Source organism: Triturus cristatus, chromosome 11 (genome assembly GCF_964204655.1).
Source record: "Triturus cristatus chromosome 11, aTriCri1.1, whole genome shotgun sequence".
Taxonomy (NCBI): Eukaryota; Metazoa; Chordata; class Amphibia; order Caudata; family Salamandridae; genus Triturus; species Triturus cristatus.
Window position 1 is genome coordinate 651,404,956 of NC_140594.1, and position 19,447 is coordinate 651,424,402.

The 19,447-nt window shown below is 47.0% G+C and overlaps 1 protein-coding gene across 2 annotated transcripts in view; it reads right to left on the minus strand.

Annotated features, from left to right (window-relative positions):
* Positions 1–19,447, minus strand: part of THAP4 (THAP domain containing 4) — a 387,734-nt gene that overhangs the window by 119,961 nt on the left and 248,326 nt on the right. For both annotated transcript variants that reach the window (XM_085634166.1, XM_085634167.1), the window contains one exon: positions 5,087–5,190. In XM_085634166.1, the coding sequence (XP_085490292.1) occupies positions 5,087–5,190 (104 nt within the window). The remainder of the gene's footprint in view (positions 1–5,086; positions 5,191–19,447) is intronic.

The following is a 19,447-nucleotide window of genomic DNA, read 5'->3' on the forward strand; positions in this document are numbered from 1 at the left end:
TAAGGTCGCTGCGTATGTGGCAGAACACATCCATCATCCTCTAGAGAAAGAGGAACGCAACTGCATACGGGCTAAGTGTACCTGCCCTTTTTTAGAGGGGAAGGTGGCGCTTACCCCAGAAATTGACCCCCGCATGTCCACCTTCCTCCAGACGTTTATTAGGGACCCCAAAAAAGGGATTGATAGATCCGGGAGGGCTTGCTAGGACAAGCTCCTGGATGCCCTCGGTCCCATTACGAAGATCCTTGATATGAACGAGTAGGCCAAAGAGTCTGGCTACATTATTTCAAGGCCCAATCCGGCTGGGCGCAGAGGGTAGTTATATTTTTGGGCAACGCGAACTGTGCCCTTTCAACCGAGCGCCGCCGGTCCCTCCTTATAAAAAATTGACCCAAAACTAGGGGACCTGGCGGACTCGGAAGTGGGGCGCCATTGCCCAAGGGGGGGTCTGTTTGGCAAGCCGTTTGTGAAGGAGCTCGGCAAATTCGTTAATATCTTCACGTCACTGGACAGGGCTCAGTCCATGATAAAAAAGGTTTTCCCCTGTATTTTTCGTGAGGCCGGCGGAGGCAGGGGCCGCTTGCCGGTCGACAACCCCATCAGGGTAACCAGAGGGGCTCCGGTCAGTACCAGGACCAGTCCCGTTTTGGGAACTTTTATCCCACAAGAGGACGACGCGGCAAAGGAAAAGGATTCAGGAGGAGGATCCACCGCCTCAAACAGACGGTGAGTGTTCACTCTTCTTCCCCATTAAAAATAGGGGGGCGACTGGCAAGTTGTTGCCAGGCTTGGTTGTCTTTAATGCACGATGCATGGGTTCTCCAAACAGTGCAAGGGTTTCACATAGAGTTCGTGGGACACCCAGTTCAAAGATCCACACCCCGGCCCATTAGGTTTTCCACACAAATCGCGGCCCTGGTGGACGAGGAAGTCGCATTCCTCCTCTGCAACGGCGCTATCTCCCTTACCTCTCTCCATCCCAGGGGGTTTTTAAGCAATATTTTCTTGGTGGACAAGACAGACGGCGGCAAGAGTCCCGTTATAAATGTAAGCGAATTCAACAAATGGCTAGTTTATCGCCATTTCAAAATGGAAGGAATTCATCTCCTTCGGGACGTTCTTCGCCCTCGCGATTGGATGGTCTGCTTAGACCTCAATGACGCCTATTTGGTGATCCAGATTTTCCCCCCTCACAGGCGTTTACTTCAGTTTGCCTGGCGTCACCTCATTACGAGTTTACGGCTCTTCCGTTTGGACTCTCCTCGGGCCCCTGGTGCTTCACCAAGCTGATCAAGCCGGTGGTGGAGTTTTTGAGAGCTCGGGGGTCAGGATGATCGTATATTTAGACGATCTTCTCCCGATGGCTTCCTGCCCCCGTCAGCTGACTGCTCAGCTTCGGATGGCTGTGTCTCTCCTTCATGACCTCGGCTTTGTGATCAACGAGGGAGAATCTCTGTTACAGCCAGCCCACTCAGTTACCTTCTTGGGTTTCGTAATCGACTCCACAACCTCTACTCTTAGTCTTCACTCCAGGAAGGTTACCAAATTCCGTCACAAATTAAGACGCGTCCTGTCCAAACAACAGGTGTCTCTTCGGCAGCTGGCCCGGGTGGTGGGCCTCCTGTCAGCATCAATTCAGGCCATCTTGCCAGGCCCATTTCACTACATGGCCCTTCAGCACCTCAAGGCGTACTTCCTACGCAAAGGGTATCCATACTCTCACAGTGTCTCCCTGTCAGCCGAAGCAAACGCCGAGATTCAATGGTGGTTGGACCATATGGAGGCCTGGAATGGCCGAGCGATCTTCGGTTCCGCCCCAGATTGGTGATCGAATCAGACGCCAGCAGACTTGGCTGGAGTGCCAGGTGTGGGGAGCTGTCTACAGGAGGGTTGTGGTCACCCGACGAACAAAAACTACAAAATAAAAAAACATATAAATTGTCTGGAACTTTTGGCGGGCTCCTTTGCCGTACGTTGCTGGACGAGAGACTCGGTGCAGTCGTGCGTTCTTCTCAAAATGGACAACGTCTCTGCGGTCCGGTATGTGAATCACCTGGGAGGCACCACGTTGAAAACCCTCTCGGACCTGGCAGAGAGTTTCTGGCAGTATTGCCTGGACAGCCAGATCTCGGTCACAGCAGAGTACCTGCCTGGACGAGACAACTTGGAAGCGGATTTACAATCGCGCCACTTCCGAGATTCCAGTCTATGGAAACTGGAGCAGTCCATTTTTGTGATATTGAACGACCACTGGGGTCCCTTCTCAGCAGACCTGTTGACATCCAGACTGGATCATCAGATCCCTCGGTTCTTCAGTTGGAGGCCGCACCCCTTGACAGCAGCCATGGATGCATTCCTCCTGGACTGGAGTTTGGAGCAGAGATATGCGTTCCCTCCCTTTGCGATGATCACGCAGACGACGGCGCAAGTCCGCAGGCAATCAGCGGACCTGGTGTTGGTCACTCCGTTTTGGAAGTCGTAAGTCTGGTTTCCGGTTCATCTGGAACTTTCTTGGGATTTTCCAATACTACTCCCCCACTTTCCGACCCTCCTCACGAATCCCGAGGGGACTCCTCATCCGCTAGTGTAGACGGGCTCACTGTTTCTCATGGCGTGGCGGATTTCAGGGGTAGATGGGAAGCCCCAGGACTTTCGCTGGAAACTGAGAGGCTCATCTCCAAGGCTTGGGCAGACAGTACTGTAAAGAGATACAGGTCCGCATGGGGTAGATGGGCCCGTTGGTGTCTGCAACGGGGTTTCGATCCCTTGGTCACAGATGTCGTTCACATTGTGAATTTTCTGGCACAGCTCGCTTCCGAGGGGCTAGCATACAGGTCCATCAACACCTTTAGGTCGGCTATTTCATCGGGCCATGTTCCGGTTATTGGAGCGCCAATGGGCGAGCACCCCTTGGTTTGCAGGTTGCTTTGGGGCATTCGACTTTCTTTACCTCCAGAGCCGCGCTACTCCGCGTTTTGAGATGTTAATCAGGTTCTCAACCTTTTTCTATCATGGCAACCTAACAGGTTCCTCTCCAGAAAGGAGCTTTCTGCGAAGCTGGCCATGCTCCTCTGCCTAATTTCTTGTAGACTGGTCTCAGATGTCCGGGGCCTGTATATCTCTGAGAGGAGGTTTACCCCTGAAGGGGTGACTTTCACACTACTACGTCGTACAAAATGCCATACCAGGGTTATCTCATATCCGGAGTTTCCTGACTCCCCGAAACTTTGTGTGGTCAGATGTCTCCAGGCATATGAAGAGATGACGGAAGAGTTCCACCCCCAAGGAGAGTGTCAACTCCTTATTGCGCTCCGGAAACCCTTTAAAGCTGTTTCCTTGCCGACCATCGCCAGATGGGTTCGTTGGGTGATGCAAGAGGCTGGCATAAGCCTTTGTCACTTTGGAGCACATTCAGCTCGTGGGGCTATGGCCTCTAAGGCATTCCGCTTGGGTGCTCGCTGGAGGATATCCTCAATGCGGCTGATTGGTCTTCGGACTCCACCTTTAAAAGGTTCTACTTTAAGCCAGTGCTTAATATGGCTCAGTTGGTTGTGGGCGAGCTTTAAACTAGCATAATCCTCTCCTCTAGTCCTGACCTAGAATGAAAAATGTCCTAGCTAATGTAACGCAAAGTTTCAATTCTTTTAAGGACTCGGAGAAGAGGATTATCCCGCCCTACGCTCCAGGAGGAGAACCCTCCCCATACTGCTGTAAGTAGTTGGCTTACAGTTTGATTGTATGTATTGCTATGCTGAGTTTTAAGTAACTGCCATGCTCTTTTTACATGCTGTAGCAGTTTGTTTCCTTTGGGTAATGTGTCCCTGTCATTTTCAGGTTCTGATGCTCAAAAACAGGATGTCTGAAGAGTGCAGGAAGGCTGACTTCACGCTCCGAAAGAGGAAGAGGGGACACTAGCAAAGGACTATGTTGGGCTCAAGGGCCCCTGACTGGACACTGATACCTGGTTGTGATTGGTTGTTGCTATGCTGTTTTCTTTGCAACCTTTCCCTGTGGTTCATGGGAAACGTAGTCTTTGTTATTCTTAACGCTGCTATGAGTATAAAGTATAATCCAGTCAGGGGCCCTTGAGCCCAACACAGTCCTCTGCTAGTGTCCCCTGTTCCTCTTTCGGAGCGTGAAGTCAGCCTTCCTGCACTCTTCAGACATCCTGTTTTTGAGCATCAGAACCTGAAAATGACAGGGACACATTACCCAAAGGAAACAAACTGTTACAGCATGTAAAAAGAGCATGGCAGTTACTTAAAACTCAGCATAGCAATACATACAATCAAACTGTAAGCCAACAACTTAATGCAGTATGGGGAGGGTTCTCCTCCTGGAGCGTAGGGCGGGATAATCCTCGCCTCCGAGTCCTTAATAGAATTGAAACTTTGCGTTACGTTAGCTAAGAAATTTTTCATTTATGTATCTTTTCTATGCAACAAATAATTTCCAAATTCAAACTTCTCGTTATGGCTCATTGTTGCCGGTAGTACCACCATTTCCCACTGAGCAGAAACCGGAACAACTGAGAAAGACAATTTGTGCAAAATGTTCAAGCCATGAAGGCATTTTTTTCCTGGCTGGACTTCTATAAAGTGGTAAACAAATCTCCATCTGTAGTAATCTTCGCTGCCTTCGACTCAACTCAATCTTGCTAATCCTGCAATCGAAAAGGTTCATTAACCCCTTCAGTGCCCATGACGAGATAGTCTCGTCATGGAGCACGGTTGCGCTGTGCCCATGACGAGACTATCTCGTCATGAACCCCACCCGCTAATACAACGCCCGGCACAGTGCGGGGAAAGGGCGGGGCACTGAAGAGGTTAAAGAATAAATTATACTAATCTGATATATTCTCCTTAACAGGGGAGCGTGTCAGACTTGAATACATATAACACAGTGATCAGTGGAGCAGAGTCTGACCCACTTTGGCTCCCCACTTGCTCAAGGGACTGTATACATGCTTGGGGATGTGGTGTGATGTCTCCCTCACGCAGCCTGCCCCTGAATGGTCAGCGAGTCAATGGGAGATTGTATTTGGGATGGGGGGATAATCTAATGCCCTCCAGAATTGCGCTCTTACCTGCTCAACATGGGGCTCCTTGGCAAAAGACATCCTGGCGATGGAGTGAGAAGCAATAGTCAGCTCCTGCCCATTCATCTCCCCCTCCTCCACTTCGACAATGCCTACAGTGAAAAAGAAACGGATTAATAAGGCCGTTTGTGTGCCACAATAGCTATAAACAACAAGGTCAGTGCATGCAGGAAGCAGTGCTTGCAGGCGGCATATCTCGATTATATGTATGGCACATGACTGCTCTCCGATCTAACACTGCCCAAACATGGAATAAATCACTGTGAAATAGAAATAGCAGTGTTTTATGAAAACACCAGATCGAAACATTTTAACACCACTTAGCGATTAGTGGCAGAGAAACTTCAAAGGTGGAAAATATTTGAGCAGGATGATGGGCGTCTTCTTGGGAAGCCATCAAAGCGTTCAGTAATAGAAACAGGGTGCATCTGCTTTTGGATGACCCATGCAGCAAGGCCAGAATTTCCAACCAGCCAATCAATTTCACCGGGGACCTCATTTTATCAACTATTTTGGAGGGATAACCACCCATCTCTAATTTACCTTAAATAAACAAGAGTAGTAAATGGCAAAAGAAAAGCTCACACTTGCTACTCACAGTCTCTCAAACAGCAACATGTTCTACTTTTAACCATGTATTGAGAATAACAAATATCTACTGACAAAGTTCATTGAACATATTTACTGTTCAAATATTTTTTTTTGCATTTTCACTAAATTAATCTTCATTGTGTTCATTCTTCAAATTGATACAGACATCTTCTTCCACTAATGCAGGGGAATACAGCCAAGCCTTGATACAAAATCTTCTTTAACAGATACAAAGAAATACAGCCGTGGGCAAAATTTCTCTTTTTTCCTGTGTCAGAATCAATGTTCTACTTTTAAACAGCAGTTAAAGTTTTGAATAATTCTGAAGTCACTTGATGAACTTTTAATACACAAATTAAACCAAATCATCTCTAGAAGCATATATATATATATATATATATATATATATATATATATATATATATATATATATATATATTCACTGAAAAAACCATAGGTTTCACACAAGTTATAGTTAGCTGTACATTTCACTCGTAAAAAAACAATGAAATTCCCCCGTTATAGTTAGTGCAGGCAACTATAACTCACGCGACCGCAATCCTCTGCTGATGCTAATACTGTATTTAGACACTTATTTGCCCATGTCTTCTTCCATTAAATTTTAGCTATACATAGATTACAAATATTTTTTTTTCATAAAGACACATATGTCATCAGCAGAGGATTGCGGTCGCGTGAGTTATAGTTGCCTGCACTAACTATAACGGGGGAATTTCATTGGTTTTTTACGAGTGAAATGTACAGCTAACTATAACTTGTGTGAAACCTATGGTTTTTTCAGTGAATTTGCAAGGTTTTTTAAATGCTAATTCCTAACTATAACGTGTGTGAAACCTATGGTTTTTTCAGTGAATTTGTACGTTTTTTTAAACGCTAAGTTACTTAACGCCATTCGTGGCGTGCGCGCCCAGTTAACGCAGTTCGTTCCGTGCGCGCACCGCGCGCCCACTTTACGCAGTTAGTGCCGTGCACGCACGGTGGTCACGCGGTGCGCTGCGCGCACCGCGTGCCCACGTTACGCGGGATGGGCCATGTACGCACGATCCGCTTCGCGCACCGTGCGCACATGGGGGACATATTATGTGCTTCGTTGTGAAAGGTATTTATTTATTTATTTATTTTGCACATTTGTAGAGCGCTCTGATACCCGGAGGTGTCCTGGCGCTAGAAAGATAGACTGGTGTGTTGAGGCGAGCTTACTGAGTGAAGAGCCATGTTTTTAGTGCTTTTCTAAAGGCCATCAGATTCTGGATTTGTCTAAGCGCAAGGGGAAGTTTATTCCAGGCCTCCGCGGCCCCAAGAGAGAAACTCCTGCCTCCCCAGCGAGCTCTTTTAATTCTGGGGACCGTGACCAGCGCCAGTTGTCCTGACCTCAGAGTTCTTGCTGGTTTGTGCCAGCGGAAAAGGGATTTCAAGTGCCGAGGTCCCGAATCGTGGAGGGCCTTAAAGACCATGCAGACTGCCTTAAAAATGATTCTTTTACGGACCGGCAACCAATGAAGCTTATCCAGTTCCTGTGAAACCGAGGCAAATTTGGGTGTGTCAGTGATAAGACGAGCGGCTGCATTTTGCAGAAGCTGGAGTTTGCTTAGTACGCTCTGTTGGGCGTTTAACATCAGGCTGTTACAGTAGTCTAGGCGTGAAAGCACTAGACCCGTAACTATTGTTTTCCTGTGTTTCTTCTCAAGATAAGGTAGTATTTTTCTGATGGTTTTGAGTATGAAATGAAGGGAGGAGGAAAGAACATTCACCTGGGCTTTAAAAGTCAGGGAGGTATCCACCAGAATACCGAGATTTTTCACTTTGTCCACCGGATCTGGGAGAGGTCCCAGTTCGTCTGGCCACCATCTCGGGGACCAAAAGTTGTCTCTGTCACCAAAGAGCAGAACCTCGGTTTTTGAGGAGTTCAGTTTAAGGCAACTTTGTGCCATCCAGCGGCCAACTTCAAGCATGCAGTTTCTGAATCTGTCAGCGGTATTTTCTGTATTTCCGGGAAGGAGGGACACCACAATCTGTGTGTCATCGGCGTACGCCGTGAGTTGAAAGCCGAATGATCGAATCACCGGGGCGAGGGTGGACACATATACATTAAAAAGGGTTGGGCTCAACGAAGACCCCTGGGGAACTCCGCAAGGAAGCACAAAGGAGTGAGATTCATGGCCGCCCAGCGCCACTGTCTGAGATCTGTCAGACAGAAATGCTTGTAAAATTTTTAGAGCCTTCCCCTGAATTCCACAGGCCCTCAGCCGGTCCACCAAAAGCTTATGGTGGACCGTATCGAAGGCTGCCGAGAGGTCTAATAGAATCAGAGCTGCTCTGCCCCCTGTATCCATCACCTGCCTGATATCTTCCATAGATTTGATCAAGGCGGATTCCGTACTGTGCCCTTCTCGGAAGCCGTGTTGGGAAGAGTCCAGTACATCCGCCGATTTAAGGTAGGCACTAAGATGTGTGTTCAAGTAACCTTCTATTATTTTGGCCGGGAGTGGGAGTCTGGCAATCGGGCGATAATTATTCATCTCCGTGATGTCAAGATTGGTTTTTTTTAGCAGGGGTAAGATGGAAGCTTGCTTCCAACTAGAGGGATATTCCCCTGTCTCCAGCATCAGATTGAAGAGGGGAGTAAGGGCCCTAGCAATTGCGTCTGGTGCAAGTTTAGTAATTGTTGTGGGGCAGGGATCATGAGGAGAGCCTGATTTAATTTTTTGTAGGCGACTTATCACTTCTATTTCCGTGATGGGCGGGAAATATAGAAGCATGGGTTCGGGTCTGGCGGATTCAAGGGCCTCCCTCGGTGAGGAGGTCATCACTATACTATCTAAGGGGAGGAAGATGTTTTCCACCTTTTCACGAAAGAAGGTCGCCAAGCTTTCGCAAAGTGAGAGGCTAGCTGGAATTTCCATAGGTTTGGGGTTTGCTAAGGAAGCGACCGTAAGGAAGAGTTCTTTAGGGGTGTTGGTTGCATCTTCTATCTGTCTCGTGAGAAAGGCTTTTTTCGCTTGAAGGATAGATTCCTTGTAACGCCTTTGTTCCGAATTAAGTATTTTTTTGTCGGCTGCTCTATAGTGCGTGCGCCAGATTTTTTCAAGTTTTTTGCACCTTATTTTATGTTCCCTTATTTGATCTGTGAGCCATGGGGCGGCAGGCTTGGCCCGGGTGGTATGAATGATTTTAGGGGGGGCTAAGAGAAAACAAGCCCGGTCCAGCCAGGTAGTATAGATCTTAGCTGCTTCCTCCACATTGTTCGGAAGAGGGGGTAATGTGGTGTTTAGTGTATTACCTAGCGAGTCCCCAGTGATGTTTTTCCATTTTCTTGCTAGTTTCGGGGTGTTTCTCTTGTTAACTGGTTTTTCGTAAGTGGTGAGAGGAATAGAAAAGTGGATTGCTGAATGGTCAGACCAGAACACTGGTAGGACCGAGGAGATTTTCAAATTAGGCTGATTGGAAAAGATCCCATCCAGAGTGTGTCCTGCTCTATGAGTGGGATCCATTACTAACTGTGGCATATCAATCCCAGTCAAAAGATCGATAAGTTCCTGGGTGTCGGGAGATATTTTGCTTTCGAGATGGAAATTAAAATCACCCAAAAGAGTGAATCTTTGGGAGCAGGCTACAGCTTCTAGTAGTTTGCTCAAGGCTGCTAGAAATCTAGTTTTCTCGCCTGGGGGCCTATAAACAAGGCATCCTATGAAGGACTGGTGATTAGAGAGGGTAAAGTTAAATAGCAGAGATTCAACTAGGTCAGGGGGACCGGGTTGAAAGGAGCCTCTAATGTCTTTATGATATATGATGGCTAGGCCACCCCCTCTCCTTTTGTCCCTATTTTGGGTGTAACAGATGAAGTCCTGTGGGGTGGCTTTGACTATATCTGGACCTGATGCTGCGTCGGTCCAGGCTTCCGTAATGAAAGCAATTTTTATGCCTGCGTCCTGTATATAATCGGCGACTTCTAAGCTATGCTTGACTAGAGACCTTGTATTAAGGAGAAGGCATTTAGTCAAGGGGTGGTTGGTTATCGGACAAATGAACTGGTCTCTTAGTTGCGTGATTGGTAGCCAAAAAGGTTTGAACAAATGCGACGAGCACTTGGGGCAGTGGGAAAGTGTGGGAGGGTGATTGGTCCCAGGTTCCCAAATGTTGCAGTCCTTACCGGGAGATACGATGTTTAGTGCTAACAGGTCGTTTGTATTGTAAACGAGCCTAGGTAAGGAGTGAGGCGAGGAAGCAGCAGGGGGACTGGCCCTGGGCGCGGGTCCGGCGCGGACGGGCGCAGACGGGCTCGCCTTTGGCGAGCCTTCGGCGCGCCGTCGGCGCGCCCGCTGCGCTCGTCCGCTGCGCTTCCTCGTGAGGGGGGCCATATAAAGGAGGAAGGGCGGGAGGGGCGGAGCACTGCACTGCTCGGCCGGCTCCCAACCCAAGATGGCGGTACCCTCGGGAGCGGAACGCCTCCAAACGGGGGAACGAGTGCCCAAAACAGTAAGTGCGGTATTTAAAAATATAAAAGCATACACATGTGGGCTGTACTGAAAATACCAGTGGGATTAAAACAATTTACAGTTAGTAGTCAGGCAAGACTAAACAATTCTAAAAGTCCCAGCTTCCGCCTCAGGACGCTTACTTCATACACCGAGACTGTCAAGTATTCATTTTTAGTTTCCTTGAAAAATATATACCATGCACAAATGGTGCCCTTTGGGCACCATTTGCACACGGGGTGGGGAAAGTGTGGATAATTTTTTTTTTTTAAATAATTTTAACCGTACGCGTACGGTAAGCGTAATCGGCGATTTTTCGAAAAAAATTAAAATTGTTTTTTTGGCCTTGGGGGTTTTTGGGGGACACCTATATCGATGCTGGGCGGTTAATAACTAAATATACTACCCCTTTAGATGTTTTTTGACTTTGTTTATGCTGCCCCCCTCAGAGTGCGAGAGAGAAAATGGCGGCCGCCGCTTCCTGGTTTCGACCGATTCGAATGTTTACTTAGATCAAACAGCCAATCAGAATCGCGCTCGCGCACGTCACCGTACGCGTACGGTAAGCGCACCGTAAGCGCACCGTAAGCTGGCTCAGATATATATATTGATTTAAAGGCTATTTTCTCAGAATCTACTGAACAGATTTACACCAAACCTACAAAAGGCACTTCCTTGACCTGTAGACTACCTCTCTGCTAAATTTCAAGGAACTCTGTTCAGCCGTTCGGGCTGTAGCTGTGTCTAAAGGTCCTATGGAAAAATGCATGGGAAAAACGCGTTTTGGGACCCCCCTTTTATCTCAGCCCCCGCTTGACGAATCCCCCCGAGACTTTCAGGGTAGGAGCGGAGCGCAGCGCCCCACCTATTTTGAAAATTTCGCGAGGATTCGTCGACCGGCGCCAAAGTTATTCAAAATAGAATGTTGCGGTTTTCCTATGGAAACAGGGTCCTAACTAGAACTACCTACTGGCGACCGCCAGTAGGTAATATATATATATATAAATATATATATATATATATAAATATATATATATATATATATATACACACACACACATATATACATATACATAAACACACACACACACACACACAATCCTGGTTCTACTTCAACAATCTTTAACTGAACCCTAAAATAACAAATTAGTCTCTTCTCTCCAAAAACCAATCGGCTCACCATCCAAGGCTGGATCACGGATCTCAATGCCCTCAATTGCTCGCTCTCCTTATCTGATTCTGCGAAATCCCTAGGTTTCACTCTTGACAAAAACCTGGCTCTTACGGACCAGATAAAAAACTCGGCTAAAGGAGCACCTTTCACTTTCCAACACCTTAAGAAAATCAAACCCTTCATTCCTTGAGATGACTTCAAATGAGTTGTCTAATCACTAGTCCTATCTAAACTTGACTATGGAAACGCTATCCTCACAGGAACCCCCAAATACACCTAGCCCCCCCTTAGAGCTAGGCTCAACTTGGCGGCCAGACTTAACACTGACTGTAAACGATTTGACCACATCTCCCCGGCCCTCAAAGCCCTTAATTGGCTACCAGTTGAAGGAAGATGCTTTTATAAGACTGCATGCATCACGCACAAAGCTCTTCACCAACAAACCCCATTGTACCCAACGAACAGACTCAATAAAGCGAGCTGTACCAGACTGATGAGAAGCACTAATACGCTCCTTCTTGTCCCCCCGCTTTAAAAAAAGAAATCCACTCACTCTCGCTCCTTCTCCGGTAACGCCTCGAACATCTTGGATTCCCTCCCGCAAGACCTGCTCTGTAACCCCTCCTCCCTGAGCTTTAAAAAAGACCTAACACATCACCTTCTCAACATATATTGGGGTCCATAATATCTCCTTTGACCTTGCTTTCTGTTTACCCTGCGTTGGTTAACTCCAGGTTTTCTTCTGGCCCTCTCGTCACTCTCCCTCATTACATACCATCCTCTCATCTCTGCCCTAAATTGCTACACCCTTTTATAATATTTATGTTTATTACCCGCTAACCACTCTGAATCTCTGCACTCCTTTTCTTAATTGTGAGATGTACCTGCGTGTTTTGTTACCTTGAAAAATTGCTAAAGTTATTTTTGCCCTCTTAACTTTATGTGAGATGTACTCGCTTGTATTAGTCTACTCTGTAACAACTGCTTTTCTTGATTGCTTTGGCTCATGTAAAGCGCTCCGATAGCCCCGGGAGTTAGGACCGTGTTTCCATAGGAAATCCGCAACATTCTATTTGGAATAACTTTGGGGCCGTTTGACGAATCCTCGCAAAATTTTCAAAATAGGTGGGGCGCTCCGCTCCGCTCCTACCCTGAAAGTCTCGGGGGGATTCGTCAAGCGGGGGCTGAGAAAAAAGGGGGGTCCCAAAACGTGTTTTCCCCATGCATTTTCCCATAGGACCTTTAGTCGAAGGTACAGACCGAACGGCTGAACAGAATTACTTGAAATTTGGCAAAGAGGTAGTCCTCAGGTCAGGCATGTGCCTTTTGCATATATGGTGTCAATCTGTTCAGTAGTTCCTGAGAAAATCAAAAGTAAAATCATATACATATCTGGGCGGAGCCTAACCACACCTCATCGGGAGATCTGATTGGCTGTCAGTACTTCATCCAAGAAGTGTTGGCAGCCATCTTGGGACCAATATACATGATAGCACCTCATTAAAAAGCATTGCAGTTAATAGAAGGTTTTAAGACTTTAGTTACATTATAAATCATTTGTTGATGGTACCATACTCATTTTAGGAATTGTGGTGTGTTCTAAGGTGATTTTACCATGTGAAAAAGCCTTCTGCTGTGATATCACGAACCATGTTTGAGAGAAAACTATTTTCTCATACTTTTCCCACAGAGGCAGGGGTGGGGGAATCATATCACCCGAACCATGTTGTTTATATTGACGGGCAAGAAGATTTATTGTCTATTTATGTCCGAAGGACATGTAGACATTAATCATGTTTTAATCACGTTAAAACAACAGGCTGTGGGCACTCTGGGGCTCACAGCCAATCCGAAGCTTGCAGAGAGCCTTTGGCGGCATCTGATTGGCTAGCAGCCCATGACTGGGCTCTAGCCAGTGATTGGCTGGGGGAGTGAAACGTCACTCAGCCTCTGCAAGCAGTAGTCCGTGGCCGCCACGAGGCTTGCAATAAGCATTCAGGTAAAATAAGCAGTTTTGCCCGCTTGAATTGTGTGATATTGTGACGGAGGTGCTGCGAAACGATTCTTATTATTAAAGGAGGCTCCCAACTTTGCTGTTTCTTTTTCGACTCTGTGTTTGTGCTTCTCCACACCAAGCACTCTTAAACTACTGCCTACCAGTATGGGTGACATGTGACTCCTACCCTTTCACTCCTTTGGCTTATGGGCAAAAAAACATTGTCGCACACGGCGCAGCCAGCACTAAAAGCTTTCGAAGCACCTGCTGCAGCGTTTCTTTCCGCCGGCAATTACCAGGCCTCACAGAAATGTGTAGGAAACTTGTGTGATGAATTACCATCCTGGAAAGAGATCCGTGTTTTGTATAGCTGAGGTTGTGACCTCGGTGAAGTTAGTGCAGAGGGTTAATATGCCTGCTGCAAAGAACATGTACGAAGTCGATTACAGAGTGCATAGGATGGAAACAGATCTGCAGATTAATGCTTTCAAAAGAGACATCCGTTGGTGACTTGCAATTTATAACTCAAAGTCCTAATATAGAATAGTGAGCTATTAACTTTCAGCCCAGAACTGCGTAAACACACCGACAAATATACATTACACAATTGATTAATGTTGCAAAGAGAGTACATTTGGCGAAAAAACGATTCTTATTATTAAAGGAAGCTCCCAACTTTGCTGTTTCTTGTTCGATACAACTTACCGATTCGCAAGGAACGTAGGGCTCACGTCTGGCCAGCTGCAAAAGTGAGGGGGAAATGGCAGGAGGCACGCTGGCTGACACCTTTTATATCCCACCCATACGTTTTTACAAGGGTGTCGGTAAATTAGTACATTACGTATGGTTTGAAATGTACGTATTTTGTGGGAATAAATACACAGCCAAGGGTGACGGTAAATTAGTACATTACGTATGGTTTGAAATGTACGTATTTTGTGGGAATAAATACACAGCCCAAAAAAATGGGAAAAAAGGGGAATAGAAATAAAAGAATTGCCGTCAGGGTTAAGGGGAGGGGGCGCAGGGGGGCAGGGACGCGATAATATCGCTTGACAAGTTTTCCTTTAGCATTATTATTGCACAGCATTCAATGGTTTACTGATTTTAATACAGCAAAAATATATTAATGTTTCTCTGTCAGCCGGAGCCCTTAGGTTTGATGTGGAACGGGGGTAGGTGGGACAAGTGGATTTTACAGGACATGTAGATCTCAGTGGCATTTTGTCCCTTGGACAAGTAGATTGTTTGGAAAATTCCACACCCCTGCAGAGGTTTGGAAGGTGATCTATAAGCTAAACTGAGAGCATATTTTCTGTAAATTCACATTATCTTTCTCAGTCATGTAAGAATGAAGTCTGACATTCTCAGTAAAACATGTACATCCAACAAGGGCAGAGACTGTCAGTTGATTCCTTTGTGTTCTACTGCAGCTTCCCAGAGTGCTCTAAAGAACAACTAGAGCGCTAACAGTCTTACTTATGACAAAAGTATGGCACACCTGAAGCCATCTTGATTGGAATAAAGTGGTAACACTTAAAACATTTAATTTACAAAGGAACAAAATGAGGGGGTTCATTTTTTTTTTTGTAAACAAATTTTATTCGTCAAAGACACGTCATGCGAAGCTCCGTGACCCAGAGACTTCAGCCATATCAGAAGACAACATACCAGCTTTGACATTTTCCTCATGAGATATCGTGTGTAAATTACAAAAGAGACATGCAGAACCAATGCAGTCCCCTCCCTTAAAAAAACATAACACCACCCCCCACCCCCCTCCCCCACCCATCGCACTGTCCATCCAGTCAAGGCAGCAGATCTATGCTCAACCACTATTTTGTGCCGTCCATGACCCATACCCCCCAAGCTCGGCTGCGCCCGGCACTCCAGTGTGCCATGCCTCTGTAGGGCTGGAAGGAGACGGTCCACCCCCCACCCAACTATTCCTCCAACATGGGCTCTAAATCTAGTCCCCTGTAGTCTGCCCAGCGCTTCCATATTTTATAATGTTTACGGGGGCAGCCCCGCGCCACATAGATGGGGGCCTCCAATCCCATACAAAAATCGAGACCGGTCTTCCAGACAGATATGGACGGTGCAACTGGCGCCTTCCACGCCCTCGCTATATCCCTTTTAGCTAGCGTAAAACCCAGGAGCATCAGATGGCGCTTATAGACATTGCCCCCTATATCCTCCATCACATGCAAGAGCACCAGTTTGGGGGACCGTGGGAGATCCCACCCCAGCACTTCCGACAGACAGGTCAAGACCCCCCGCCAGAACCTAGTTAACACAGGACAGTCCCATATCGTGTGGAGCAGCGTCCCCTCAGCAGTCAGGCAGCGGAGGCAATGCGGAGAGGCCACCAGGCCCGCCTTATACAGCCTAACTCGAGTGAAATAGACTCTGTGCAAATACTTAAACTGGATGAGCCGAAGGCTCACAGCAACAGCCGCCCCGCGTGGCGAGGCCAGAGCCTCTGTCCAGTCCTCCTCCTCCAGCTGACCCACATCCCCCTCCCAAACCTCTCGGAGGTGCTGCAACGACGGGGAGCAGTGAGTTACCAGGGACTGATATATTCTCGAAATCTTGTGGTCTCGTAGGTCCCCCATGAACACCTTCGCCTCAATTGGACTAAAATCGTCCAACACCTCAAGCCCCACCAGACTTGGGGAAAGAGCATGTCGGAACTGCAGGTATTTAAAGAATTGGGTACGCGGCATTTGAAAGTCCTTCTGAAGCTCCTGGAAGGATTTCAGAATGGGCCCCTTCATAACGTCACCCAGGGTGGAAATCCCTATCGCATCCCAGTCCCGAAAACCGGGGAGGGCCGCCAGCTGCGGCAGACCCCCATTTCCCCAGAGCGGAGTCTCCCCCGTAAGGCGATTCCACCACCCCGTCCTCCGCAGCGCCTGCCTCCAAATCTGAAAGACCAGTTGCGTCACACTAGGTAGTAGCCGTCGCAGCGGAGCGGAATAGAGGAGGGTGTGGAGCGAGTGATCACCCATTAGGCGGCGTTCAAGGCTATATGCCGGATCCGACCTGTCGCCATACCACCATTCATTCAGGACCAGCAGGTGGGATGCCATATAGTAGGAGAGAATATCTGAGGTGGCAAGTCCCCCACAATATGTTGACTTAAAACATGTACGCAGCGCCACCCGCACTACCCCTCCACCCCAAAGGAACTGACCCAGTACTGCGTTGACTTGGCGGAACCAGCCCCCGGGAATAGGATAGGGATGATTCTGCAGTTGGTAAAGCAACCGAGGCAGGGCCACCATTTTGAAGATGGCCGAGCGGCCATATATGGAGAGGGGCATGTGAGACCAAACACGAACATCCTCCCGCACTCTGTTCCACACAGGCACCAGATTGCCCTCCCACGAGGTCAACCGAACGTCGGACAGGAGTACTCCCAAGTATTTCAACCCTCCACTCGCCACCTGAACCGCAGACGCCCAAGCACCCGGACCCGCCCCGCTCCCCAGGACCCAAAGAGATTTGCGCTCATTCATACGCAGGCCCGTAGTCTCCCCGAACACCTGCATAATGCGTAGCAACCGCGGGCCAGGAGGGGGTTCATTTTGCCATATAAATTATGATTAGTGCTGCAGAAATTAAAACTAGGGCACATTTTGACTTCTGAAATCCTCTTTTATTTCATAAAAACATTCTGACATGCAGACTGAAACATGCACTTTGAATACCAGCAGCAGACTTGCCTGGTGAGCAGTAGCTTTACTACAGTGATCTAATGAGCAACTAGAGTGCTAACATTCAGAATTTATGGAAAATGTGTGACACATCTTAATGCCTTCTTGATGGAATCAAAGTAAAAAACTGAAAGTATTTCCTACTGAGACTGCAGTAAATTAGGAAATTAGGAAACTTCATAACAAATAAATCTCCCAAGATGGCCACCAGAGACAAAAGAGCCCAAATGTAGCCCAAATATCACCCAGATGTAGCCCAAGTATAGCCCAATGACAGAATGTCCCAGAGTGTTCTTAAGAACAACTAGAGCGCTTACTGTCTTACTTATGACAAAAGTATGGCACACCTGAAGCCATCTTGATTGGAATAAACTGGTAACACTTAAAACATTTAATTTAAAAAGGAACACAATGAGGGGGTTCATTTTGCCATAGAAATTATGATTAGTGCTGAAGAAAGAAAAATTAGGGCACATTTGGAGTGACTTCTCAAATCCTCTTCTATTTCATTAAAAAATTCTGATATGCAGACTGAAACATGCACTTCTAATACTAGCAGCAGACTTCCGTGGTGAGCAGTAGCTTTACTACAGTGATCTAATGAGCAACTAGAGTGCTAACATTCAGAATTTATGGCAAATGTGTGACATATCTGAATACCTTTTTGATGGAATCAAAGTAAAAAACTGAAAGCATTTCCTACTGAGGAGAGTGCAGTAGATGAGGAAATTAGGAAAGTTCATAACAAATAAATCTCCTAAAATGGCCACCAGAGACAAAAGAGCCCAAATGTAGCCCAAATATCACCCAGATGTAGCCCAAATGTAGCCCAATGACAGAAGTGTGCAAAACACTTATTTTTTGTGCATTTGCAGTTTTATATAGTGCAGACTTGTCAGGTATTGGAGTGCTTCACATGAACATTGGTTACATCACACAAGATCAAATTCATTTTGGTTGTAGACCTGGGGAGATTAAGTGATTTGACCAGAATCACAGAATGTTGAGCTGAAGCAGAAACTCCAACCTGGTTCCCCAGTTGCAAAGTCTGCAGCTCTGGAAGTAACACCACACCCTCTCCGCCTGGATGCAACATTTAATCAAGTGGTCAACTGGATAAAAAAACTAAGATTACAAATAATTTAAAAGTTCTTTGTCGCGATTTGAAAACTCAGAAAATATGTCCTGATTTTAGTTTTTTAGAGCACTAACCATAATTTTGATGCAAATAAGACCCTCTCATATATGTAATTTCTAAAGGAAATGCTCTAGGCATTACAGTTTTGATTACATCAAGATGACGTCAGGCATTCCACACTTTTGTAATAAATATAGAATGTTAGCAATCTAGTTGTTCATTAGGATACTGTTGAGAGGCAGAGGCCAGGGGCATGGACTCTGAAAATTGAAGGCAGGTAGGAGAGTGCAGAGGCAACAATTTGAGCACACTAGGCAGGCAGGAAGGGCAGTGGCAGCACAACAGACTATGGAGGGCAGTGGAAAGGGGGGCAGGGGCAACAAACCAACAATACAGGACTGGCAAGAGAGGCTGTGGCAATATAATAGAGCATTGTGGGCAGAAGGAAGAGGCAGTGGTCATACAACCATACATGCCAACAGACCCGTTTCAGCCTGGAAACGGCCAATGTTTTTAAGCTCAAATGGTCTTTATTTGATCTGTCTCCTGTCTACAATCTCCTCTTTTTCAATGTAACTCAAAGGGGAAAATCAATACCCCAGTTTTATTTCAAAATCTCCCTCTTACCAAGTTCAAAATGTTCGCAAGTATGGTACATTGGATCATGGTAGGCAGGAGGAATTGGGGTAGGGACATGGACTCGGATAACAGAGGACAGGCGGGACATTGAGAGGTGCACCAAACTGACCCTACAGGGCAGGCATCAGGGTTTGCAGCAGCACAATACACCACACAGGGCATGCGGGACGGGAGTGCAGCCCAACAATCCATAGAAAGCAATAGGGAGGGGACAGGACCATGCACATGGACAACAGACAAAAGAGGGGAAAGAGGCAATGGTAGCTAGCTGACCATAATGGACAGACAGGAGAGAAAGCTGCAGCATAACAGACCATAAAGGGCAGGAGGGACGGATCAGGGGCATTACAATGGAACCGACAAGCCAGGAGGGAGGGAATAGGGGTCTGCACATGGAAACAGAGGGCTGGGGGCAAGGGGGCAGGGCAGGAGCAGCAAGATGACCATGGAGGTCAGGCAGGATGGGCACTAGAAACAAGACACACCATGGAGAGCAACAGTGAGACTATGATGGCATACACACAGACCATGGGGGGAAGGTGGGAGGGGGTCAGGAGCAGCTAGCTGACCACACAGGGAAGGTGGGAGGGGCAATG